The following is a 26132-nucleotide window of genomic DNA, read 5'->3' on the forward strand; positions in this document are numbered from 1 at the left end:
AAAAAAGCGTTTATAAGTATTTTTAGGAAGGAGGGGGCTGTGAAGAGAAGGGACGAGAGGGACTCATTTAAAATAAATCATGTTGTAAAATAATGTTCACTTTGGAAACATTACCAGATTTGGAGTGGGGAGGGTGATTGCTGCTTACACCGTTTCTAGAGTAGCTTGGCAGCTCATGATTTTTCTGTAAGTGATACAGAAATTGAGATGGATGATAGGTGCACCGTCATAACTGGTTGAAGCATGAGCAGAGGAGACAAGCAAATCTGATCAGTAGGATGGTTTGGTCAAGTGGAATGCCTAAAGATGTTTCTTTCTAAGCCCTGTCCCTTTCAGTGTTTTTATTATTGAATTGACTTAGAACACTGGCCTGCTAATTAATTAAAAGGATACTGCTAAGGGGCGCCTGGGTGGCTCAGTGGGTTAAGCCGCTGCCTTCGGCTCAGGTCATGATCTCAGGGTCCTGGGATCGAGTCCCGCATCGGGCTCTCTGCTCGGCGGGAAGCCTGCTTCCCCCTCTCTCTCTCTCTCTGCCTTCCTCTCCGTCTACTTGTGATCTCTCTCTGTCAAATAAATAAATAAAAAATCTTTAAAAAAAAAAAAAAGGATACTGCTAAAAAGGAATGCATGACTGATGTGTTAAATGACAATTTTGATCTCTTAAAAAATGTTAAGATAAAAAATAAGAAGCCAAATAGAAAACAATTGAATTTGACAAGAATGAATGTTAAGTCCCGTGGGAAAAGCTAACAAAGGGTGTGCAGTTCAGCTCAAACATATGAATGCTTGTCATTCCTCACATCAGGCACTATCTTACTTTAGGGATACAAATGGTACCTGTTTTCTAAAAAGCTTATAGGCACAAAAAACATAAGATCAAGGAGATTAATTCAAATAGGTAAAAGGCACAAATATGTACAATATGGATGAAAAATTAGGTTGAAGGTACTTGGCTTCATAAAGACAGCTACATTTCATCTGGTTCTAAAGGCTGAGTAGTTGATCTGTCATTAGGAGCAGGACCCATATTTCATGTGAAAGGAACATAATGGGCAAAGTTATGAAGCAGTATAGTATGTTTCTAAAATGTATTTGAAAAAATTAAGTAAGCAGGACCCATATTTCATGTGAAAGGAACATAATGGGCAAAGTTATGAAGCAGTATAGTATGTTTCTAAAATGTATTTGAAAAAATTAAGTAAGCAGGACCCATATTTCATGTGAAAGGAACATAATGGGCAAAGTTATGAAGCAGTATAGTATGTTTCTAAAATGTATTTGAAAAAATTAAGTAATAAATTGGGACCACCTTTTAAAAGTCATTGTTATGTTATGGATTTTGAACTTAAAGCTAGTATTTCACAACTCAGTATTCTATGACTAGTGTTCCTGCTGGATGTTGATTATTGTATACCATGAAAAAAAAAGTCATTCTGTTCTAAACTACATTTAAGCAGGGTTAAGCAGTTTTATTTAATATGAGTTAAATAAACTTTAATATGCTATTGTGAATTCTGAATCTCTAGGAACAAGATATGCACTATTTCCCACATGTTTTTGACCATAGAACATGTATAAAATTTACTGAAAGCAAATAGTGGGGAACTCAGGAGAATTTTATGTAGTGGAATGGTGTGATTTGAATCTGATTTATTTTCTTTTTGGTAGTTTTTCCCAGCTTAGGTGATAGACCTAGAGGATGAAGTGAGAGAGAATGGAAACGGGGGAGAGACTAAAATTGGGGATACCAGACAAGGAGAATATTGTCAGAGCAAGAAATAATGGAGACTTAGACTAAAGGAGTAACAATGGATGTTTCAGTATTTAGAGGAAAGGACAACTTTCTACAGAAATTTAAAGGACAAACTATCAGATCTTTGTGACCATATTAGGAAATGAGGAAAGAAGTATTGATTCTGGATGAGAATCTTAGTTGCATTCAACCAAGATAAGAAAAGCAAGACAAAAAGGATTTATTGGGTATGATTACATTTTATATATATGTACATACATAAAACATGCTTTGGGGACATTTAGCTGGAAGTGTCCAATAGCCATATTGGCTATACAGCTCTAGAGCTTAGTAGTAAAGAGAAATAGGCAGGAGAGAGAGATTTTTTTAGGTCATCAACATTATAGGTTATGGTTAAAAACCAAGATCATAAGTGAGATTGCTTAGAGAATATGAAATGATATCCCCCGCCACAATCCTTTTTAACAGTTAAATTCCAAGTGATAAAACCTTAAATGTTTTGTTAAAAAAAAAAAAAGAAACATGGAAAATTTTATCAAAATCTTAGGAAAAACCTTTCTAAGCAAAATCCAGGAACCATGATAACATACACCTTTAAAATTCTATACAGGAAAATAAATCACAATAAACAAAGTCAACTGACTAGGAAAATAATATATTTCCTTTAATAGTCTACATTTATATTTAACAAAGATGTACTGTCCATGTTGAAAGAGCTTTTATAAATCATTAAGAAAAAAGACTAACAAACAAGTAGGAAAATGGTTGAAAGCCATGAACAGGCAATTCACAGAAAAAGAAATATAAGGGGTGCCTGGGTAGCTCAGTTGGTTAAGCGTCCAACTCTTGATCTCATCATGGGTCTTGATCTCAGTGTTGTGAGTTCAAGCCCTGCATTGGGCTCCATAGCTGGGCATGGAGCCTAAATAAATTAATTAATTAAATAAACAGTTTATAAACATTAAAAAAAGTTTAATCTCACTCATAAAAACATCAAATTAAAAACAATAAGCTACCATTTTTGCCCTTTATATAACAAAGGTCAAAAGATCTGACAGGAATTGACAAGAAAGTAGAGCAGCAGGCACCCTCAAATACAGCTGGTAGAAATATAAAATGCTACACTCTGGAAGGCAGTTTGACAGATTTATAATAAATGTAAACCCACATACCTTTTGACCTAGTAATCCCACTTCTATTATGTGGCTTATAAATCCATTCAGGGAGTACTGAGCAGCCATTCAAAAAAATAAGGTGGAACTTTGTGTGGCATTATGTGTCGTTATCCAAGATATGTTATTAAGTGGAAAAAAGCAAGGTGCTGAATAGTGAGCACATTCACTATGATTCCATAAGTAAAGAGAACAAAAGATTACACTTTGGTTCATATTTGGGCACAAATTTTCTGGGAGGATACACCACAAAAAAACCTACTGATGGCTTTCATGGAGAGGTGAGATGAGGGGTTTAGGCTGGAGGGATTTACCATTAACATGGTTACATTTCCAAAAAAAGAAGATAAACATACCAAAAGTAAAAAGACAAATGGATTCTATTAAGAGTTAAGTGTGCTATTTTTATAGAGATTTTTGTGAGAAAAGTGGTTACCTGTTTGTTTTAAGGGGCTTTTTTCATATGCTTAAGAAGAAATGAGGTAGATAGATGACCTTTCCAGCTTGGCTCTGATGATGTCAAATTTAAAATAGCACTCACTTACATTAAATATCAACAGAATGAATAATGAACAGAATGATAAATGTGTGTGTTAGGTTGATGTACACATTACATACAAGCTCTTCTTCTCAATTATAGGAGTTCCAATTTCATCTGCTGTCGCAGGTGTGGCAATAGGATTGGTCACCAAAAACAATCCTGACAAGGGTGAAATAGAAGATTATCGTTTGCTGACAGATATTCTGGCAAGTATATCCATGTTTTCAAATATTCAGTAGTGAAGATGACACATATTTTATAAGCATTGGATGCTTAGAAGAATACATTACTTGATATTACTTATCTTACTTTCCTCCTCTGCATATTAGCCTTGGATTTTATAGGATGTGAGTTAAAATATACAAAAAGCAGTATAAATATCCATAACGGCTCACTTTAGGGGGATCATAAATGAATCCCTGTGCATTTATGGGGGGACAACATGAACTTAAAGTAATTTTCTGATGAAACCGTTCTAACTGAAAAAACCACAAATTAGAAGCAATAGTTTACTGTAGAAGATACTTCTTTGTGTTTAGTCTTAGAGGACTTTGTGTTTAGACTTAGAGGAAATGGTTTACTTCTCTAGCTGTTTTTTAAATTTCCTCCATAGTGCCTGGATGAATTTTGTTTTTGTTTAAAACTATATCATTTCTTAAATTCCTTCAGGGAATTGAAGATTACAATGGTGACATGGATTTCAAAATAGCCGGCACCAATAAGGGAATAACCGCCTTACAGGTATTTTAAAACCTGTTTTGTTTCACTTTTGTAATATTTAAATAATGTCATGAATCAATATTTATATAATTTTTTTACTTTTCCACATCAGGCTGATATTAAATTACCTGGAATACCAATAAAAATTGTTATGGAGGCCATTCAACAAGCCTCAGGTAAGCTAAGCTAGTGTGCCTGATTCTCTTTCCATCATTTTTCATTTATTCATGACAACTATAATTCCCATTAGGCATATTTAAAATGGGCTTTTTATAAAATACTGTTTTGGAAATGAAATTTCAAACCTTTATGAGAGACCAGAGAAAATTCAATTTTTATAAGTGACTCCCTAAGATAAGATTTATGGAGAAAAGGGACTATAAGTAGAATTGTAAAGGTAATTAGGATATGAAGAGCTTTGATTACTAAGTTTGATTACTAAGAATTTGGATTTTACTCCATAAAAACTAAGACTACTGCTATATTTTATCACATTTTTTTTATATATAGTTCACCTCTAAACAATGTGTGCTCAAACTGCACGGGTCCACTTATACGTGGATTGTTTTTTGGTTTTTTGTTTTTGTGGGTTTTTTTTTAAGAGTTGGCAACAAAAGCATTTATTTACAGCAGCAAAGCATTTATTTACTATTGCCCATTCCACCAGATGAACTGAAGGCAGCTGACACAGAGGTCATGTCTGCTACACTGAGTATCCTATGAGTCCTGCTGAGGCAATTAGCAGCTCCTGGGGATGGGGGGGGTCGTGACTGGGCAGGGCTGCAGGTTACCCAGTATGCTGAGAAGGTGGTCCCATCAAGCCTCTAGGGCTGGCCAGCAGAAAACTGGGCTGAAGTGGAGAAATATGCCCAGAGGGAAGGGGTAGCACGTATTGGAAGTCCCTGCACTAAGTCCTCTGTGCCTGTGGGGTTTGGAGGGGACCCATTCCCCACTATGGCACCTTGGCCCTGAGGCCTCCTGGAGACCAGCACACTCACATGTGGTATATGGCCATAGGTCAGTGGTACACGTCCATGCAGATGAAGCAACATTACTATGCTTCCATGCAATTGTTGCAGCCTGCAGACCACCCAGGGGTTGCCACTGCTGAGCCTAAGCCACCAGGCTGTGGAACTCTGCCATCCCAGAGCCAGCCCCCTATCCCATGCCTATGCAAATATTTTTCAATAAATATACAGTACTGTAAATATATTTTCTATTCCTTATGGTTTCCTTTTTTTGTTTTAAGATTTTATTTATTTTTTTGACAGAGAGAGATCAAAGCTGGCAGAGAGGCAGTAAGAGAGATGGGGGGGGAAGCCCACTGAGCAGACAGCCTGATGCAAGCCTTGATCCCAGGACCCTGAGATCATGAGCTGAGCTGAAGGCAGAGGTTTAACCCACTGAGTCATTCAGGTGCCCCTCTTTATGGTTGTCTTAAGGTTGTCTTAACCTTTTCTTTTCTCTAGTTTACTTTATTATAAGAATATCAAGTATAATACATAAACATACAAAATATGTCACTTAACTGTTTTTTGTCATGAGTAAGGCTTCCAGTCAGTAGTAGGCTATTAGTAGTTAAGTTTTGGGGAATCAAAAGTTTTACACGAATTTTCGATGCAAGGGTGGACATCCATAATCTCCAGTTGTTCAAGGGTCAACTGTGATTATAGTTTTTATGTTTTTATCTCTTATAGTGGCAAAGAAGGAGATACTACAGATAATGAACAAAACTATTTCAAAACCTCGAGCATCTAGAAAAGAAAATGGACCTGTTGTAGGTAATGTATTAAAGTTATTATTTATTCTGTCATAAGGTGAACATTAATATATGAAAGTATATTATTATATTTAAATTTCCTTTAACTCCATACACAAAACAGAAATATTTTAAGTATTTCTATAAACACTTTTAAATTGGGGGAGGTATTTTTAGACATTAGAACTTACAGAAACTTGAGTCAAGTAACTATTTTTCTATTTCCCATGAAATAGTTTTACATGTGCATATGCCAAAAAAAATTTTTGATCAAGATATGTTTTAGGTTCATATATGTATTTGAATTATTTACAGTTTGTCTTTATTACATTTTAGAAACTATTCAGGTTCCATTATCAAAACGGGCAAAATTTGTTGGACCAGGTGGATATCATTTAAAAAAGCTTCAGGCTGAAACAGGTAAAAGTTGTATGATGTTTGGGGGTTTTATTTTTTTATGTTTTTTAGAGAGGAAGGGGAGAAGGGGGAGGGGGAGAGAGAATGTTAAGCAGGCTCCATGTTCAGCATGGACCTCAACTTGAGGGCTTGATCTCACAAACCTGTATCATGACCTGAGCGAAAATCAAAAGTCAGACACTTAACCAACTGAGCCACCCAGGTGCCCCAAGTTTGAGGGTTTTAATGGTAGGCCCCATAAGTTGCCATTTCATCCCCATTATATTCAAAAAATATGTTTGAGATATGTGAGAACAAGAGAAAAGAATATAATTCTGTCATGTCTTTAAGTTTTCTGTATGCCTCTTAATAAATCAGCAGTCATTCTTAGCTATATTCAAGAAGGATGACCTAGAATTCATTGATTTCTTTGTGACATTTTAAAATTGAACATTTAGAAAAATCTTTAGCTTTTCACTTCAGAGGATTTTGCTGTCATTTTCTATTCTGCTGTTTTTCACTTAGTCTTATTTAGACTTTTATTTGAAGAGTAGACTATGTGTAGAAATAGTATGCTTTCTTTTTTCTAGAAGCAATCTTTGAGTTACCTAGTACTTACCAGCTTTGAGGTTATTGAAGGAAGGTGAGAAGCATAGTTGTCTTAGCCAGCGCTTTAGATTGAGAAACTGACATGTCATCCCTCATCCATCTGTTCACTACTCTAGAGTAAGAGAAAGAAAAAGTGAGGAAAAGGTTACAGTATAGAAGCTACTCATAATTAAAAGAGCAAAACCAAATCTTCAAAAATTAGAACTTAAATGTGCTTTCTCATACCAAACTCTGAGCTCCAAGAACACAGAGACAGTGACTGACTGTTGCTTCCCCAGGCCATAGTACAGTGTCAGATACATAGCAGGTGTGCAATGTGTTATATGTTGGTGAATGAATCCCTTCATTCCTAAAGCAATGAGTAAATATAACACAACTCTGCCCAGCTACTTATACGTCAGTCCCCTGCTCTCACATCTACTTTGTAAGATTAGACTTCACTAAAGTGAGCAAGTTAACTTTAATATGTTAAATTATCTTTTTAAAAGGAGTAACTGTTAGTCAGGTGGATGAAGAAACATTTTCTGTATTTGCACCAACACCAAGTGCTATGCATGAAGCAAGAGACTTCATTACTGAAATCTGCAAAGATGATGTAAGTATAGATCTTATAATACTTACTTTTTTCTATATTTTTTGCTATTTATTCATCTTATGGCTTATTTTGCACTTACAGCAAGAGCAGCAACTAGAATTTGGAGCAGTGTATACCGCCACAATAACTGAAATCAGGTAATATCAACCATACACTATGCTGGGGGGTTTTTGTTTGTTTCTTTGTTTTTTTAAGATTTTATTTATTTATTTATTTGACAGATCACAAGTAGGCAGAGAGGCAGGCGGGGGCAGGGAGAGGGGGAAGCAGGCTCCCCACCTAGCAGAGAGCCCGATGCAGGGCCGATCCCAGGACCCTGGGATCATGACCTGAGCCAAAGGCAGAGGCTTTAACCCACTGAGCCACGAGGTGCCCCCACTATGCTGGTTTTTATAAGATTTATATTATAAGCACATCTTAACTTCACATTTGCATTATATATGTTGAAAATGTTAGGTATTTAGATTTTATATCAATTACCTGCCATAAATTATTTTTAAGGTATAATTTATTTTCTATGCCAGTTTGTTGATTTTCAGTAACATGATTCTGTGATTATAATTGTACTAATAGATTCTTCTAAGTGAATTGTTTCCTTGAACCAAATTTCCCACCACTTAAATTTTCCCAATAAACAGTAAAACAGGCCCAAATAGACCTAGCAGTATTCCTTTTTCTTTTCCTAGTAGTTTCATGTTTGTTTGTTTTAAAGATAGTACTATTTAATGCCTAAGGAGCACATTTCTTTAAATGTCAATTTCAACCTCAAAGTACTTTTTATCAGCTAAAAAGACTGATTTTGGGGGGATGAGAAAATCCCCTCCTTTTTAAAAAAATATTTTGTTTATTTATTTGAGAGAGAAAGGTAGCGAGAGAAAGCACAAGCAGGGAAGAGAGGGAGAAACAGACTCCCCACGAACAGGGAGCCCAATGTGGGGCTCAATCCCAGAGGACCCTGGGATCATAACCTGAGCCAAAAACAGACACTTAATAGACTGAGCCACTCAGGCACCCCTGAAAAATCCCCTTCTTAAGGAAAAAAATAACATATATATATCAGATGTAGCCTGAGTGTTCAGAGCTATTTGAAATGAATAACAAAAGCCAATGGAATAATTTGTTTAATATCACAGGTGAAAAACTGAGAAATGGGATGGCTTATTTTAGTAGACTAGTGAAAAAAAGACAGATTTTGTAATGAAATAAATACCTTATTTTATCCAGCCCCCTTCCTTAAACCATTATTTAATAGGTTGATGATTCATCTACACTACTTTAAAATATTTAATGTTTATCCCGTTCATGCTCTCTCTCATTCTCTCTCTCTCAAATAAAATCTTTAAAAAAATAAATAATTAATGTCATTTCAAAATGGGGAAATAGAGAATTATAGAAGAATATATAGTCTAAAAGCTTGTCATTAACACAATTTTCCTTTATCTCTTCTCTGTCCTTTCATTTACAAGTATTTAAATAACAGGGTGTAGGAGCGGGGTGGCTCAGACCATCTGCCTTCAGCTCAGGTCATGACCTGGGATCGAGCTCCTTGTCACGCTCACTGCTCTTCAGGGGAGTCTGCTTCTCCCTCTCCCTTCCCCTGCTCATGCTCTCTCACTCTCTCAAATAAAAAAATTTTTTTTAAGATTTTATTTATTTATTTGACAGAGATCACAAGTAGGCAGAGAGGCAGGCAGGCAGAGAGAGAGGGGGAAGCAGGCTCCCCGCTGAGTAGAGAGCCTGATGCAGGGCTCAATCCCAGGACCCTGAGATCATGACCTGAGCTGAAGGCAGAGGCTTTAACCCACTGAGCCACCTAGGTGCCCCATAAATAAAATATTTTTTAAAAAATGTAAATCCAAGGTGTATGTTCAATTGAAAAAATAAGTTTCTCTTTTAGATAATCCTTTTTACAATTGTGTGTGTGTTTACTTTGTTCTCCAATGGATACATAATAAGTTTGATTATGAGTAGATACTCAGATACTGTTTTAATCAGGCTTATTTCCTTTCCTTCTCAGAGACACTGGAGTGATGGTTAAATTATATCCAAATATGACTGCGGTACTACTCCATAACACACAACTTGATCAACGAAAGGTAAAAACAAAACAATATGTTTAAAACCACCTTAAAATCATCATAGTGAAATTACCTGGGTTGTCGAGAATTGTGCACTTTGTCCACTACTAGCCTAAATATAAAAAGCTGAAAATGACAGCAATGTTGCTGACAGAAGGTTTTTACACTATTTAACACAGGTATTTATGTTTGTCCTTGTATCATGGAATAGAAACATTCTTGAGTTAACACATCTAGAGTTAACATGTAACAGTTACTTTTTTTTTATACTAAGTATTTTATTGTATGCTGCTGCCAGTGTATATAAAACAATTACCCTTATGAAATAGAAATTTATGAGAATTCAGAGAGGTAGATGTTAAGGACTGACAAAAGTAAAAATTTATATAGTATGGCACGTGTTACAGGGATAAGCTTCAAATTTAGTTCTCCTTTGAATAGTCACTGGTTCATGAAAAGTGGTCTAGAAAACCATCCAAAGAGTCATTTTACTACAAAAAGGAACAGACTTTCTGGGGTCTGAATGGATTCGTACTTGAAGATACACCAGTTAGCAGGGGGTCGTGTTGGGCATTCTGCAGACAGAATTGTTTCAGATCTGCAGCTGCCTGGGAAACCTTCACGCGGTTGAGCCCGGCTTCCAGCCGGAGCTGTTGAACCACTTTCTTCATAGCGGCAACACTGGAGGAACCAGACATGGCGCTCTCAGGAGCGGGGCCGATTTTCGTGCGTGCGTGGATCTGTCGGTTCGTGGGTCCGCGGGGCCAGACGGTGGGGCAGCGCGGCGGGTAACAGTTACTTTTTAAAAATACCTAGCGATAGCCCTGTCTTCCCAACTTTCTTGGCCAACCAAGCATGGTAAGATAAAACTAAAAATATGAAACTATTCAAGAAAACTCTAGGTGCAGAGGATAATAGGAATGTTTAGTTTACCAAATATTGAAATATAAAGCTATATAGAATAAAACAGTGTATTACTGACCTAGAATTAGACAATTTATGCAACAGAAAATAGAGACCAGAAATTATCCAGTTATATAAATGGGAATATAATATATACTAAAAGTTGCATTTTCAGTCTGAAGAAACAAAGATTATTTAATACATTGTATTGGAATAGCTGGTTTTCATAAAGCAGAATGTCTCCTGTTTTATTTATTTTAGATTTATTTTAGAGAAAGAACCCAAGTGCTTGAGTGAGGGGAGGGGCAGAGGGAGAGAATCTCAGACTTCCCTGCTGAGTGCAGAGCACCACGCAGGGCTCTTTCTTACAACCCTGAGATCATGAACTGAGGTGAAATCAAGATTCAGATGAACTGACTGAGCCACCCAGGTGCTCCTGATGTCATTTTAAAATACATGGCAAAATTGCAATAAAGGTGAAAGCCAAGTACCAACTCAGGGGAAAAAGATGTATATAACAAATGAGAGAGGCTTCATATGCACAGGGTTTATATGGATCAGTAAGAAAGGTCAATATCGGGCGCCTGGGTGGCTCAGTTGGTTGAGCAACTGCCTTCGGCTCAGGTCATGATCCTGGAGTCCCGGGATCGAGTCCCACATCCGGCTCCCTGCTCGACAGAGAGTCTGCTTCTCCTGCTGACCTCTCTACTCTCATGCTCTCTCTCTCTCAAATAAATAAATAAAATCTTTAAAAAAAAAAAAAAGGTCAATATCAACAGCAATTTTTTTAAATTAAAGATTTGTATTACTTGTTTTTATTTTAGACAGAGAGCATGGGTGAGCAGGGGTTGGAACAGAGGGAGAGGGAAAGAATCTCTAGCAGACTCCACACTGAGAGCAGAGCCCAAAACAGGGTTTGAACTCATGACGCTGGCATCATGGCCTGAGATGAATTCAGGAGTTAGATGCTTAACCCACCAAGTCTTCCAGGCACCTCAACAGCAGTTTTGTTTTGTTTTGTTTTTGTTTGTTTTATTTTAAGATTTTACTTATTTGACAGAGAGATCACAAGTAGGCAGAGAGGAAGACAGGGGTGGGGGGAAGCAGGCTCCCCTGCTGAGCAGAGAGCCCGATGCGGATCCCAGGACCCTAAGATCATGACCCGAACAGAAGGCAGAGGCCCAACCCACTGAGCCACCCAGGTGCCCCAACAGCAGTTTTTTTTAATGCAAATAAAACTAAGTTATCATTTTTCAACTTTCAGATAGTTGAAAATCCCCAATGTGGGTGAAAATAAGGAAGAAAAAAATGGACATTCTCATACACTTGAGATACTGTTGTAGGAATGTAAATTGGGAAAGACTTTTTGGAGAGTGTTTGATAAATGTGTATGAGTACCTTTGGCCCTAGAAGTTCAACATTAGGACTTTATTCTGAAAGGATAATTTGAGTAACTACATAATTGTTGCAACACTGTAGTTACCTACAGAAAGGTTGAAAAAAATAGTACACTGAACATCCACATACCTGACATCTAGATTCAGTAATTATTAACATTTGCAATACCAGAATTTAAGGGGCACCTGGGTGGCTCAGTCAGTTAGACGTCTGCCTTTAGCTTTGGTCATGATCTCAGGTCTGTGACCGAGCCCTGCATTGGGCTCTGCACCACAGTGAGTCTGCTTCTCCCTCTCTGCCCTATATGTACTCTCACGCTTGCCTGTGCTCGTTCTTGCTCCCCTCCCCAAGTAAATAAAGTCTTTTTTTTTTTTTAAGATTTTTATTTATTTATTCGACAGAGAGAGATCACAAATAGAGAGGCAGACAGAGGCAGGCAGAGAGAGAGAGAGAGAGAGGGGGAAGCAGGCTCCCTGCTGAGCAGAGAGCCCGATGCGGGACTCGATCCCAGGACCCTGAGATCATGACCTGAGCCGAAGGCAGCGGCTTAACCCACTGAGCCACCCAGGCGCCCCCAAGTAAATAAAGTCTTAAAAAAAATACTGGAATTTAAAACGAATTAAATGACCACCTTTAGGGGATCAGTTAAACAAATTACATAGTTTGAACATTCTGCTGTTTCATTTGTTGATCTAAAAGGATATCCTGAACATATTATTGAATGAAAAATCAACGTATTAGAAAACAACAAGCTCAATAAGGTCCATTTTTGTAAATGGAGTACATACTAAGTAGACATTTGAAGGGATACTTGTTAGAGTATCAGCAGTAGTTATCTAAAAAGTAGAGAGCTTTGGATGATTTTTGCTCTCACTTGAATGTGTATTTTAAGCCTTTGTAATCAACAGATTTCATAATCAGGAAAAACACTAAAACTTTCCACTTAAAAAAATGTGTACTGCTATGGATATTAAGAAATTATGCATAGCAACTAACAAATGAACATGTTCTCTTTCAGATTAAACATCCCACCGCCCTTGGATTAGAAGTTGGCCAAGAAATTCAGGTACTTGTATTCAACTTTTTAGCCTTAAGAGTTGTAAACTGTACTCCAAGTTTCAATTTTTTTTTTTTCCAAAAAGCTGAAAGAAGCAAATCAACATTTGTGATTTGTATTATGTGCTGTGCTTTTTTAACTTTAGGTTTGTTTTTAAACAGACTAAGGATTTAAGGTGTAATTCTTCCCCTTAGGGAGCTTGCAGTTTAGTTTGAACAATAGTCCCCCCACTTTAGAGCTTTTAAAAATGCATGAGGCCAGTAATAGCTATGCAGTGATGTGCAGATAGGACAGAAGAACTCTGAACATGTAACTCTGTTAAAGGCCTTGAATGACATATTTGAGTTGAGACTTCAATTGGTTCATAGCTAAAATTTTTGAGTTTAAAGAAAGCCATGTTGTTTGACCTTTTTATAGTTTTTTATGAATGTATAAAGGAAGTCTTTGCCAGTCTGGTGTGGTTTGGTTTCTGTTTTACTTGTCCATACCACATTTTGTTCCAGCTATACCTATTACCCATGACTTGAGTAACCAAGGCTTCTAGTTTATTCCTAATCTGTAGTCCATTGTTCAAGGAGCCTCTAGGGAAGAGTAAGAACTAAGACCCAGTATCTGTATAAGGTTGTGTTTTTGCATGAGAAGGGACTTTAAAACTGCCACATTTCCCCCGACTTGTGTTGTATAAAGTCAAGCCAAATAATCTCCAGTTTGATGGTCCTTTGGGGAATAGTGTGAATGACCTAACCATAATCCTGTATAGGTTATGGTACCTTAGGCTCAGAAAGCCCTTGTCTAGAATCATTGACCATGGCTTTCACTATTCTTCCAGTATAGGGACCTGGCCCAGAGAAAATAAGAAAGCACAGTTGAGTCTAACAGAAGATTTTAATAGAGCAACTAAATGCCCATCTCTTTTCTTTTTCTTATAAGGGCTATTTAACCAAATTATATTTATTAGTATATACCTCTACTTAGTCCTAAGCTGTGCTTTCAGGAAAGTAAAAACATTACTCATTGGGTTTTTTTGCACCATATAAATGTAAGTATCTTCTAATTTGGATGTTGATCATTGTACTATGTAACTGTAAAGGTAAATTGGCTTCTTTAATACAGGTGAAATACTTTGGGCGTGATCCAGCTGATGGAAGAATGAGACTTTCTCGTAAAGTGCTACAGTCTCCAGCTACAAGTGTTGTCAAAACTCTAAATGACAGAAGCAGTATTGTAATGGGAGAATCTATTTCACAGTCATCATCTAATTCCACCCAGTGATTTTTTTTTTTAAAAGAATTCTAGAGTGATACTCTGTAGAGTAAAATTTCAATACTATCTTCTAATGTGTAGATTTATATATAGTATAAATATATCCTAATGATTTGTATTAAAATGCACATTTTATGTGGTCTATTTTTTTATTTCAAGAATTACCTATATTCTTATTTTTATTTACATTACGAATCAATAAATATTATTAAAACTAAACCACTTATACATCTTTAAAAAGATTGCCCTTTAATTCCTATAATTCTGAAATACCTTAAAACCTCAGATATAATAGATCCCATTTGTTACCATAATGGATCTTTTCCTACCTTCTTTATTGTCTTTGTATACAGTAGAGACAATTTACTCTTAGTCATCTAATGGCTCACCTCTGCACAAGAGTGGTATTTGACTACCTCTGTCTTACAAACTGGGATTTGCCATATCAAAGCCAGTTTCTTTAGTACAGATCTGTTTTTAATGATATACCACCTTTCAAATTGGTCACAAAACCATAAATGTAGTGGAATAAATATTATAAATGGGATCCTAACTAAAATGAGGGAGTACATTTTTCAAATTTAGAAAATATAATTGTTTAGAAAATATAGAAAAATCATTTATTTATCAAATAGAGTAAATGTTGCAAATGTATGGATGTTCTTGGTATAAAGGAGGGAAAAAATCATGATTTTCAGGTAATGTTTGAAACAGTTCTACATAGAGGCTGTTGACATAATTATTAGTAATAGCTATAAGATGTTCATTTTAATGATATATTACATAATTCCACAAAAAAATGGCTAAAGGAAGTCCTAATTTAGAATATGCAATCCTGTTAGGAATCTGATAAAATGTTTGTATATTCATGACTCATAAATAGTTTGTAAAATATTAACAATTTAGTCGGTCAAATATTTTTTTAAATATGTATATTTTTAAGTCAGTAAACCCTGATTTTATAAATAGTGTGTAAAATAGTGTGGCAGGCACATTTTCTGAAATACTGAAGATTAGCTGAAAATGACATTTAATATAAACTATATACTTTATACATTTGGTTTTTCTCTAATAGTGACAAAAATCTTTCATTCTCACCTACCTTCTGTTTAAGACATAAGCTTTAGGGTGCCTGGGTGGCTCAGTATAAGTGTCCAACCCTTGATTTCAGAGTCGTGAGTTCAAGCCCTGCATTGGGTTCCCCACTGGGCATGGAATCTACTTAAAAAAAAAAAAAGACAAGCTTTAATGGTAGCATTTCAAAATTGTAATTTATGCTTTTCTTAAGTTTTCTCTTTTCTTTTTCAAATGGCCTCCCAACTACTACTGGGAGAAAAATGAAGCTACTTCTTAAATTCTAGAGACCAGTGGTTCCACAAAGTGACAATATAACCCACTAACCACAAACCACCAAAAAGATTCCATTTCCACTTAAACCAAGATCCCACACTTTATGTCTGAACTTTTATTTTTATCTTCATTCAAATCTTGGTAGTTTCCCTACTCTCTATAAAGTACTTCTAAAAGTGCAATTATATGCTAAAAACACCACGACTAAAATTGAAATGCCATCTTTGGTAGTGCAGTGTGGGTACTTACAAAACTTTTTCCTTCATATTCTTTATTATTGACACTCCCCTGCACATGAATTACAGTTTTTATGCAATAATTTTTTCATCTCTTACAGGATAGATCAAAGATGTAGTAGTGTAAATATCAGTATCTTTCTTAGTTCAGTTCTGCCAAGCTTAGTATTCATTAATTCAGTACTTATTATGTTCCACACACTATAATGTGTGCAAGGAAAGCATTGGTAAACAAAACAGATCGAGTTCCAATGTTCACATTCTAGTGGATGGAAACTAATAGTAAAGTATATAACATGTCAGGTGGTAGTAGTTTTTTTTGAGAAAAAACTGGGTGGGTAAAATTTTAGCAAATTTTATTAAAGAACACATGTCAATGGAAGGGTACCAACATAAGCTAAAGCAATTGGTGGGGGAGGGGTGGGAGATGGTAGGAATGATCACAGGGCCGTGAATTTATTTCACAGAAGCCAAGTCACACTTCCTGTGGCTGATTGGCGCCATAACAGTACATCATTATGAACAAAGGCGTTCTTGCTCTACCCTTTGCTTTGGAGTCTCTTGACCTCTCATTTCTATTTTACATACAACAGCATATTCTTACCTGCGAATGTTAACATACTGATTGATTTCTGGATGTTGACCATACTTACATCCCTGAGATAAGTCAACCTTAATCATGGTATATGATCCTTTTAATGTACTGTTGAATTTGATTTCCTAATATTTTGTTGAAGACTCTTGCATCTATGTTCCTCAGGGTTATTGGCCTGGATTCTTCTCTGTGGTATCCTTGTCTGAGAAGGATAGGTATTACATCTTCAAATGTTTGGTAAAATTTACCAGTGAAGCCATCCGATCCTGGACTTGTTTGTTGGGAGATTTCTGGCTACTCATTCAATCTCCTTGCTAGCAATTGGCTTATTCACATTTTCTATTTCCTCAAGAGTCAGTCTTGGAAAATCATACGTTTCTAGGAATTTTTCCATTTCTTCCAGATTGTCCAGTTTGTTGGCATATAATTGTTAGTAGTGGTCTGTTAGGATCTTTTGTGTTTCCACAGTATCAGTTATAACTTCTCTTTCATTTTTTATTTTATTTATTTGAGCCCTGTCTTTTTTTTTTTTTTTTTGAGCCCTGTCTTTTTAAATCAGTGAGCCTACCTAAAGATTCATCAGTTTTGCTTCTCTTTTCAAAAAAACCAACTCTTCATTTCACTGACCCTTACTGTTATCTTTCTAGTCTCTATTTATTTCCACTCTGATCTTTATTATTTTCCCCCTTCTACTAACTTTGGGCTTTATTTCTTCTTTTTCTAGTTCTTTTAGGAATAGAGTAAGCCAGATCCACAGGCAGCAGCTTTCAAAGTATGTAAATATATAGTCTTATGTAAATATATAGTCTTAAGATTACAGAATCATAAACCCTGCTGACTTTGAGACCAGGAAATCTGGAGTTAATCCCCAGGGTGACAACTGGAAAACTCTTGCTTTAGGCATATATAGCTCCTTTCTGGGAGGCATCCGTGAACTGTTATATGGCCACGGGAGAGCACTAATATGGTTATCTCCCTGCCCATCTTATCTGGGGGCACCCATGTAGCCTATGAATATATAGCAAACCTGAATCCTGCCTGCCTCTCAGGTTGAAACTCAAGGAGAAGAAAATACACCTTTTTCAAATGAACTCTAGGGGTATGTTTTAGTCAGCTGGTTGTGCGGTGCCCTTGGGGGTGATAACCTGTGAAGAACTGAGTATTTTAGGCCCAGGGAGTCCAAAACAATCCCTGCTGGCCACCAGCGCCAGGTGCTCAAACGGTGTCCCTTGTGTAGACTGCACATGCCCACTGGCTGGCAGGGTAGACCATGGGGGCAGGGCACTCAGCAGGAGGAGGGTAGACCTGGGCTGTGGTGGGGGCAGGACACTTCTTCCTGAGCTAGCAGGCTGGGTGGGGCTGGGGAGTGTACAGAAATGGTGTTTACCAGCATCTCTGTCCCCAGAGAGTCCCAAGGGGTTCCTGTCTCTGGCAGATGCTATAAGATTAGCAAATGCATTTCCTCAGCATATGGTCTAAGTGTCTTTGAGACTTACTTTTGTGCTGGGTCCTGGGATGAGTGGGTCTGTGTATGAGTCCTTTAATAGTGGATTTTCCATTCCCTAAAGCCCTATATTTGTTAAGCCCTATTGATTTTCAAGGCCAGGTGCTCATCTCTCTGATGTAGTCCCAAAGGGCCGAGGTACCTGCTATGGAGCACAAACCCCTCACTTCTGGGGGGGGGGGGGGGGACAAGCCCTGTGTTATGACATTCCTCCCAGATGTTGGTCTTTATGCTTAGGTGGGATTTTTTGAAAGACCATGTATTGCCTCTCCTACCCATCTCAATGTGGCCTTTTTGTCCTTTGTTGTAGAGGTGCTATTCGGCTAGCTTTTGGGTCCTTTTCATAGAGAACTGTTTCATACATAGCTGTAGTTGTATTCATGGGAGGAGGTTGAGTTTAGGATCCCTTATATGTTAACATCTTGAATGTCCTCCTGATAAACTGTCTTAATAAAATATTGACAAAAGCTATTAGGACCAAGTAAGTAGATCTATGGAAATGCAAGAATGGTAAGAAGAAAACTGTTTGATCACCAGATACAGAAGAGGGAATTATAAAATTTCCAAGAATTTTCAAAATATTAGAAATGTCCTTAACTCACTAAGTGGGATCTATCAGAAATTAAGAACTTGTATAAAACACTGGTAACATTGCCATTAAAGTCAGGAACAAAACCAAGAATCACCACTATTACTCTCATCAGTTTTCTCAGGTTCTAACCAACAAGATAAGATTAAAAAAGGTTGCGTAGGGGCGCTTGGGTGGCTCAGTGGGTTAAGCCTCTGGTTCAGTTCACATCATGATCTCAGGGTCCTGGGATTGAGCCTGCATGGGGCTCTCTGCTCAGCAGGGAGCCTGCTACCTCCATCCCCCTCTGCCTGTCTCTCTGCCTATTTGTGATCTCTCTGTCAAATAAATAAAATCTTTAAAAAAAAATTAAAAATTTTAAAAAGAGGTTGAGGAGAAGAACAAAAACATATGCAGGTGATTTTCTTTTTTCTTTTTTTTTTAAAGATTTTATTTATTTATTTGACAGACAGAGATCACAAGTAGGCAGAGAGGCAGGTGGGGGGGGGGGCGGGGGCAGGCTCCCTGCAGAGCAGAGAACCTGATGCCTTGATCCCAGGACCCTGGGATCATGACCTGAGCTGAAGGCAGAGGCTTTAACCGAGCCACCCAGACGCCCCTTGCAGGTGATTTTCTTAAAAACACTTTCAGTTGGTACAAAACAATTAGAGCTAATAAGTGTGCAATAACTATATGGGGTATGCCAAAATAAATAGGTATCTTCTCCAGGAGTCAAAAGCTGCCATGATGTAAGCTCATTTCCACTCTCACTTTTCCAGGCTTCCAAGAGCTATCTTAGCAGTAAGTCTGCCCCATCCCCTTGGGTTAAATCTTTTGTTCCAAAGGTATCCCAGATCAATGAAATCTTGAGTATCTAAGGCCCTTGCTCAAGGACCCTCAAAGTCCAATCCCAAGTGTACTTCTCTGGCTCCTTAGTAATACAATGCCAGATTATTTTTTCAATTCCTTCAGTGTGTAATCTCCTTCCTCCCTAGGCCCAGCAGTCCCTAGGCAGATTATGCTGAGATTTAACCCAGCTACCACAACCTCTCAGCTAGGATAAGAAATGAGAGCAACTACTGAAGAGGTCTTTTTGCAAGGGGAGGGAATTGTTACCTCTTATAGGAAGTATAAGCCACTTCTGCAATCCCTGAGGGTTTAGGGGTATCTGCACAACCAACATCTTCACAGGTACCCCCATACCATATTTCAAGCTTTAGGATTACCCAACCAGGACCCTAACTGCATAGCTCAACATTCAGATATCTTTAGAGCTCTGTAACTCTGTCAAATCCTATGTCTGTTCTTTCATTGCAGGAAATAAAGGCCTTTTTTTTGAAGCCCACTATCCCTCTGCAAGGCAGTAGTACAACTTAATTGGCCAGTTCTGCTATCCTTGTAGGCATTGTTTTCCCCATATTTTTTAAATGCTTGAATCATTGTATAGACAACAACATTCCCCTCTTATGGGATGTTTTCCTAGGTCACTATTGGTCAAATAAGTAGTCAAATGACCACTTCATGCCAAGGACTGAGTACACCATTCCACAAACCCCATCTTACTGCCTGATTTCTTACACTACTCCCTGTACCACCTATGTCAGTTCTGGCTCTCAAAAATACAGATGCTGGGGCGCCTGGGTGTCTCAGTGGGTTAAGCCGCTGCCTTCGGCTCAGGTCATGATCTCAGGGTCCTGGGATCGAGTCCCACATCGGGCTCTCTGCTCAGCAAGAAGCCTGCTTCCCTCTCTCTCTCTCTCTGCCTTCCTCTCCGTCTACTTGTGATCTCTGTCAAATAAATAAATAAAATCTTTAAAAAAAAAATACAGATGCTAAGAAGGGATTACACATGTAAGATGCTGACTAGAGAAAATGTATGTGAATGATAAAATAGGCTAAGGAATTCAAAGGGACAGCCTGTAGACTATAGTACAAGTTTGAACTCTGTAAAAGAGGGAAGGTAAGGAAATACTGGGTGGAAAGAGCTTCTGACTACAGTGTATTTCTGAGAAAGTCTCATCCAAACTGCTAAGAAGTTCCCCAAGGCAAAGTTGCCCATTGAAGGAGTTCTGCACTAGATAGTAAAAAAGACAAGTATAGTACCTGTGCTATGCTCAGTTAATGGCTGGAAGCAGCCAAAGGTCTTTATGGCCTCAGCTCAAATGCAATGGTGGATCCAAAGGGGTAGCAGCTGGCTATCAGTCCAGTATGTTCCCCAGAGTAGGTTCTCTTGAAGGAGATCTAAATGGTGCACTGATACAGCCATTGCATCAACCAAATACCAAAACAAATATACAGCTATAGCAATTAAAACTGTCAACTACAGTTGACTAACTAAAACAATGAAAACAGAGTAATGAGTTCAGACTCAAATCCACATACATGTATGTATAAGTGTCTGTAGATTTAATAAAGAATGTGATTAGCATTTCAAATTATTTAATCTATAAATGATATTGACAAGCGGTTCTTCATTTGGAGGAAACACTTTTGGCATCCTACTTCACATATAACAACAAAAAAAAAATCCAAGGGAAACACAGAACATTAAAAAAAACATAAAAACATGAACAAAAAAACAATCATACCTTTGTCAAAAATGCAAAATTAATCACACAGTTAAATAAAATTTTTTTAAGTATAGAGTCCAAAGGGCAAACATAATAAGAGACAAGAGCAGACAAAAGATTTTAACAAATGTCATTTGCATGACAAGCAGATGGTAGAGCAGTATAGCAGACCTTAGAACAGAGGAAGTTACAACCTAAATGGCCACAGAGGTGAGCAGAGAACAAATTATCTCTACAACAAATCAGAAAGGACCAGGGTTCAGAATCTGAGGACAGGGTCAAAGTCTATGTAGAGAGGGGCTACACAACTGGACACCTTCCCAATCCCACATAACCAAAGGACTACCATCTCCCTCCACACACATACCCATACAAGCCTTCTGAACAGTGCCACCCCCATCGCCAACTCAGGAGACTGAGATTTATTTTATGAAATAGGAGAGACTTTTGATTTGAAGATATTAGTCACAGTAGTAGGAGATTGTGACAGCAGAGTTAAAAGGAGTGATTAAGTGAAAGCTTAAATACCAAACATGAAGGACCTCTTGCCTCCTTCCTCTGTCTTTTCTCCATCAGCGTATGAGGGAATACCTGGAGAAACTACACTCACCCAGAGAAAAGACTTCCAAAAACATCTGGTAAGGCGAATGGGAGGGGCTGTGACTGAAAAAGAAAATCACCCCCAGGGAAAACCACCCCAACAGTCCATAGCGTTGCTCTTGAGAGCAGAAAGCCAGCCAGGGTTTGGCAAGGGCGAAACCATGAAGAGCTTTGTATGCCATTCTGAAGAACTTTATCCTACAAGAAATCAAAAACTGTTGAAAGATGCAAAAACAATATAATATGACCAAATTTGTTTCAGGGCTATCATTCAGTAGTGTGTCAAGAATTGACTAGTTAGAAGCTAGAGATACCAATGAGGAGCTTTCAAAGATGTAATTTCATTTCAGTTGATTTGACAGGGTAGTTACTAAATTACCTGCTAGGGAGAATGTCAAATTGAGTAATAAACTTCCAACTTTCAACAGTTACTGAGTATTTGCTATGTTCCACGTCCTCTGCTAGGTACTAGAGATAAAATGGTGAAAAGAAACATAGTTCCCTGAACTCACAGAAATTTGTCATCTAGATGTGGAGACAATTATTAATCAGAAATCATACAAATAAATGTAAAGCTACAAGTATGACAAATTTTACAACTGAAGGATGCATGGTGCTATGTGTAACCTGAAGGTAAAATTGATATTCTGATTGTCTTCCTATCTCTGATTTACCATATCGCATGGTGTAATATCCATAGGATTTGAGTGGGATTAAAACTCCAGGCTCCAAAGACAGGTTGATTTGACTCAGCCAATCAGTGCTTGAAATTCCCTGGACCTCAGATCTCTGGGTTCAAGGGTAGGCATGTGACCTATATTAGTCTAATCACAATGCAACTGGGAATACCTGAAGAAACTCCTTTTGCTGTGAAGAACTGTGGAAACTTGGGGGCTCCTGGCCACTATCTTAAGATACAAAAGGAGTTAGCCTGAGTATGAATCTGACAGAACAGAATATAGAATTGAGAGGCATAAGGAAATCAAGTTCTCGCTGATACTGTTGGGCCAATCAAATCTACCTGAGGTTCCTCTTTCCTTCTTATGCGCCAATAAATTCTCTTATCATTTAAACCACTTTGAAATGGGATTTCTGGTACTTGTAATATTCCAAAAGACATAGTCTAGATAGGGAAGTCAAAAAGGTCCTTGATGAAAGTGATAACTGTGGCAACATCTGAAGGATAAAGCAAGAATCTCCATATGACTGAAGGAACAAAGTTCAGACAAAAAAAGTGTCAATATTAACTTAGATCAAGTAAAACAGGTTGAAAAATGTTCAGTGGCATTATTAACATAGATATCTTAAGTTAGTTTATAAAGAGCTTCACGATGAGAGCAAGGTGTTAGGGTGGGCAGTGTGATGGAAACCAGAATGGGTTCAATTAAAGAATAAGTGGGAGGTGAAAAAATGAAGGGAGTATAAACAACTTTAACCCTTAAACAGTTTGGCTGTAAAGAGGAAAAGAAATAGGAATGTGGCTAAGAGGATATAGGTTATCAGTTTTGATGGTTTACTTAAATTGCTTAAGGAAAAAAATTTAATGTGACTTAATCACCTTAAGAAAAAAATGAGTGAATATAGCAAAAAAACTTTCATAAAAGTATTTTCATAAAAACATCTAACAGAATGGGAAGGGTGAAAGCAGAAAGTTTGACATTTCAAGGGCATGAGTAAGTGAAATGACAACCCAGTTTACCCTATACAGATTAAAAGGATATATTTTTAAACCCTCCAAGAATTAAAAAATATAACATGCCTTCCAGGGATATTGGCAATGATGGTAGATAATCGGGGCCATCACAGCTGGAAGAAAGGGTGCAATACTACTGGCATCTGATGGGTAAAAATAAGGGATGCTGCTAAACATCCTGTTTAGCATAGAACAATCTCACAAGTAATTATCCAGCCCAAAATGTTAGTGATGCAAATGCTGAAAAACCCTACTCTAGGAACTTAACATCAAGTATATCAAGTATATTAGAACACCTGAAATAATTCTGGTAAATCATTATTTTAGGTTGGAAACCACTGGAAATGACACATATATACATAAATAGGACAGGTTTTAAATAAACTAGGGTTCCTGTGGACAACAGTATGAACAATATGTATAGTATTCCATTATATACATGTTTAAAAATACTGGTTTACTTACTATCCTTCTCACTACAATCTCATGACTTTGTATTTGCTTTTCTGTTTTCTCATGCTTTCTTCACTTGGGAAAATGCAAGGCTGCCTGCCTCCCTTAGAGGCCTTCTTCAATAACACCATTACCTTTCCCAAGCTCACTAAACTTTTGCTACTCTTATATTTTGGCATTAATATTTATCGGTATCTGGCATGTATTTGTTTATTGTCTTTCCATACTAGAATGTAAGCTCCATGAGAAGAGGGACCTTTTCTATTTATTCACTGTATAGAACAGTGCCTAACACATAGTTTATGCTCAACAAATATTTGAATGATTGAGTAAATGCAGGAAATAACTCCTTTTTTTTTTTTTAAAGATTTTTATTTATTTATTTGACAGATCACAAGTAGACAGAGAGGGAGGCGGTGGGGGGCGGGGGAAGCAGGCTCCCCACTAAGCAGGGAGCCCAGTGCGGGACTGGATCCCAGGACCCTGAGATCATGACCTGAGCCAAAGGCAGACGTTTAACCCACTGAGCCACTCAGGCGCCCCTGCAGGAAATAACTCTTGGTTTGGTTTTTTTTTTTTTAAAGATTTTATTTATTTGACAGAGAGAGATCACAAGTGGGCAGAGAGGCAAGCAGAGAGAGAGAGAGGAGGAAGCAGGCTCCCTGCAGAGCAGAGAGCCCAATGTGGGACTTGATCGCAGGACCCTGAGATCATGACCTGAGCTGAAGGCAGAGGCTTAACCCCCTGAGCCACCCAGGTGCCCCAGGAAATAACTCTTGTTTCACAATTTTGTCCAGAGTTAGTTCCATTTGTGGGACATTAACCTCAACACATATAGTGTTAAGGTGACCTCTGTATAGTTTTCATTCCTTTAACTTACATATAACTTAACCTGTAAGTTCTTTGAGGCCAGCAACATATTATGACTTTGCTCACCCTGTCCCCTCCGCCTTGAACACCTTCCCAAGCCAAACTGCAAACTCCCACTTAGGGATCCTCTAACACCTAGTTCAAAACTTTATCTGTGAAGCTTCTCTGACTCAAGACAGAAAGGTTATTTTCTCTGGGCTCAAAATGCATTTGTGCACATCAATCACGGCAATTAATGGCTCTATTATTACATATAGCTCCTTGATTCAAACACATTTTCTCAAGTCCTTTATAGATCTTTCAAAAATGCGATGTATCCAGATTTTGAAATTAGAATTTTTTTTATCAGGCGTCTTTCTATGTAAGACGTCTCACGTTTTTAGTGCATCGCCGAAGGGTGTCCACACAAATGATCTGGTCAAAACAAAACCACGTTTTGACGAAACCCCTGATAAGTAATGACTACAACCCCCAAGATGTGCGTCGTGTCTGTTTTCACCTTTCAGACTAATGGGTTGTAAAGAACTGACGACAGAGCAAACTAGGAATTTCTTTAAAAACGTAAAGTATTCTGTGAAGAACGAACGAGGACTGAAATAAACGACTGCCCAGCACATGACTGGTATCCACAGGGGAATATTTGACAGTTAATGTGATGTTTGACAACGTGAATGCCCAGAGAATTCCTCCTCAGCTTATTCAGCGCAGACCACCTCCCGAAAGATAACGCAAAAAATGCTCGTAAGAGAAACTCAAGGGTATCAAAAGAATGCTCTTAGATGTGTTAGGAAAGTAGGTCCCCTCCACTTCCCTAAACTTCTCTGAAAACTAATTTCCGAGCTTACAAACACTGGAAGAGCACTGCATTTTCGCAAAGTGGAAAGTATGCTTTTCAATGGCCAGCTACCAAATGCCTAATGGTGATAGGCTTTGGCGGGAAATAGGAATTTGTCAACACACTAATGTTCCACTGTATAATCGCCTGGTGGTCCATAGAACGCTTCCTGAGATGTTTAACTCCCAACAGCTTCTACGAGTTTTAGTGGGTTTCCGGTCCCCGTAACTTCCAGGGCTCAAAGTTCCTACATATTCAAAGAAAGAAATTTAAGTTATTTTTCTCCCCTAGGCTGACAGGGTCAGCTTCCATTAAGGAGTGAGGGCACATTTCCTTCCTTTTCGCCCAGGGTTAGTCCGTCCAATGATGCGTACCTCCCAGGTATGCTTTACTTTTTCCTCAGAGCTGGGTCCCACAGCTCGTCACACACCCGGTGCAGCCAGCAACCGCTCGAAGGAAGATCCAAGCCTCCGCTCTCGCGTCTGGCTCTGAAAGGAATCTCCCAGCACCAAAAGCGACAAGGAACTCGCGAGAACCGACCACCCGGCCGAGATCCCGCGCCAGCAGGCGGGACCCAGAAAAGAGGAAGTCGCACTTAGACCCTCCCACTTAGA

The 26132-nt window shown here is 38.0% G+C and overlaps 2 protein-coding genes and 1 long non-coding RNA gene across 6 annotated transcripts in view; 1 reads left to right on the plus strand and 2 right to left on the minus strand.

Annotated features, from left to right (window-relative positions):
* Positions 1 to 14372, plus strand: part of PNPT1 (polyribonucleotide nucleotidyltransferase 1) — a 45973-nt gene extending 31601 nt beyond the window's left edge. For all 3 annotated transcript variants that reach the window (XM_047745286.1, XM_047745288.1, XM_047745289.1), the window contains 10 exons: positions 3566 to 3672; positions 4136 to 4207; positions 4299 to 4362; positions 5884 to 5967; positions 6282 to 6365; positions 7439 to 7545; positions 7627 to 7682; positions 9563 to 9641; positions 12943 to 12990; positions 14095 to 14372. In XM_047745286.1, coding sequence (XP_047601242.1) covers positions 3566 to 3672; positions 4136 to 4207; positions 4299 to 4362; positions 5884 to 5967; positions 6282 to 6365; positions 7439 to 7545; positions 7627 to 7682; positions 9563 to 9641; positions 12943 to 12990; positions 14095 to 14253 — 860 coding nt within the window. In that variant the 3' untranslated portion in view covers positions 14254 to 14372. The remainder of the gene's footprint in view (positions 1 to 3565; positions 3673 to 4135; positions 4208 to 4298; positions 4363 to 5883; positions 5968 to 6281; positions 6366 to 7438; positions 7546 to 7626; positions 7683 to 9562; positions 9642 to 12942; positions 12991 to 14094) is intronic.
* LOC125108893 (uncharacterized) lies at positions 1973 to 26105 on the minus strand. Of its 2 annotated transcripts, none has more exons than XR_007130039.1 (4): positions 25893 to 26105; positions 15347 to 15462; positions 6961 to 7062; positions 1973 to 3625 (listed from the first exon to the last, which is right to left on the minus strand). It is a non-coding gene; the product is annotated as an uncharacterized LOC125108893 (long non-coding RNA). The 2 variants fall into 2 exon arrangements; XR_007130040.1 differs by having other exon boundaries at positions 15347 to 15465; positions 25893 to 26101.
* LOC125108892 (guanine nucleotide-binding protein G(I)/G(S)/G(O) subunit gamma-5) lies at positions 9881 to 10407 on the minus strand. Its single transcript, XM_047745291.1, has one exon. It carries the CDS (start codon positions 10319 to 10321, stop codon positions 10115 to 10117), a length of 207 nt encoding a protein of 68 aa, XP_047601247.1. The 5' UTR covers positions 10322 to 10407; the 3' UTR covers positions 9881 to 10114.
* Positions 26106 to 26132: the final 27 nt, after the last annotated feature.

The sequence above is a fragment of the Lutra lutra genome, chromosome 9 (assembly GCF_902655055.1).
Source record: "Lutra lutra chromosome 9, mLutLut1.2, whole genome shotgun sequence".
NCBI classification, from domain to species: domain Eukaryota; kingdom Metazoa; phylum Chordata; class Mammalia; order Carnivora; family Mustelidae; genus Lutra; species Lutra lutra.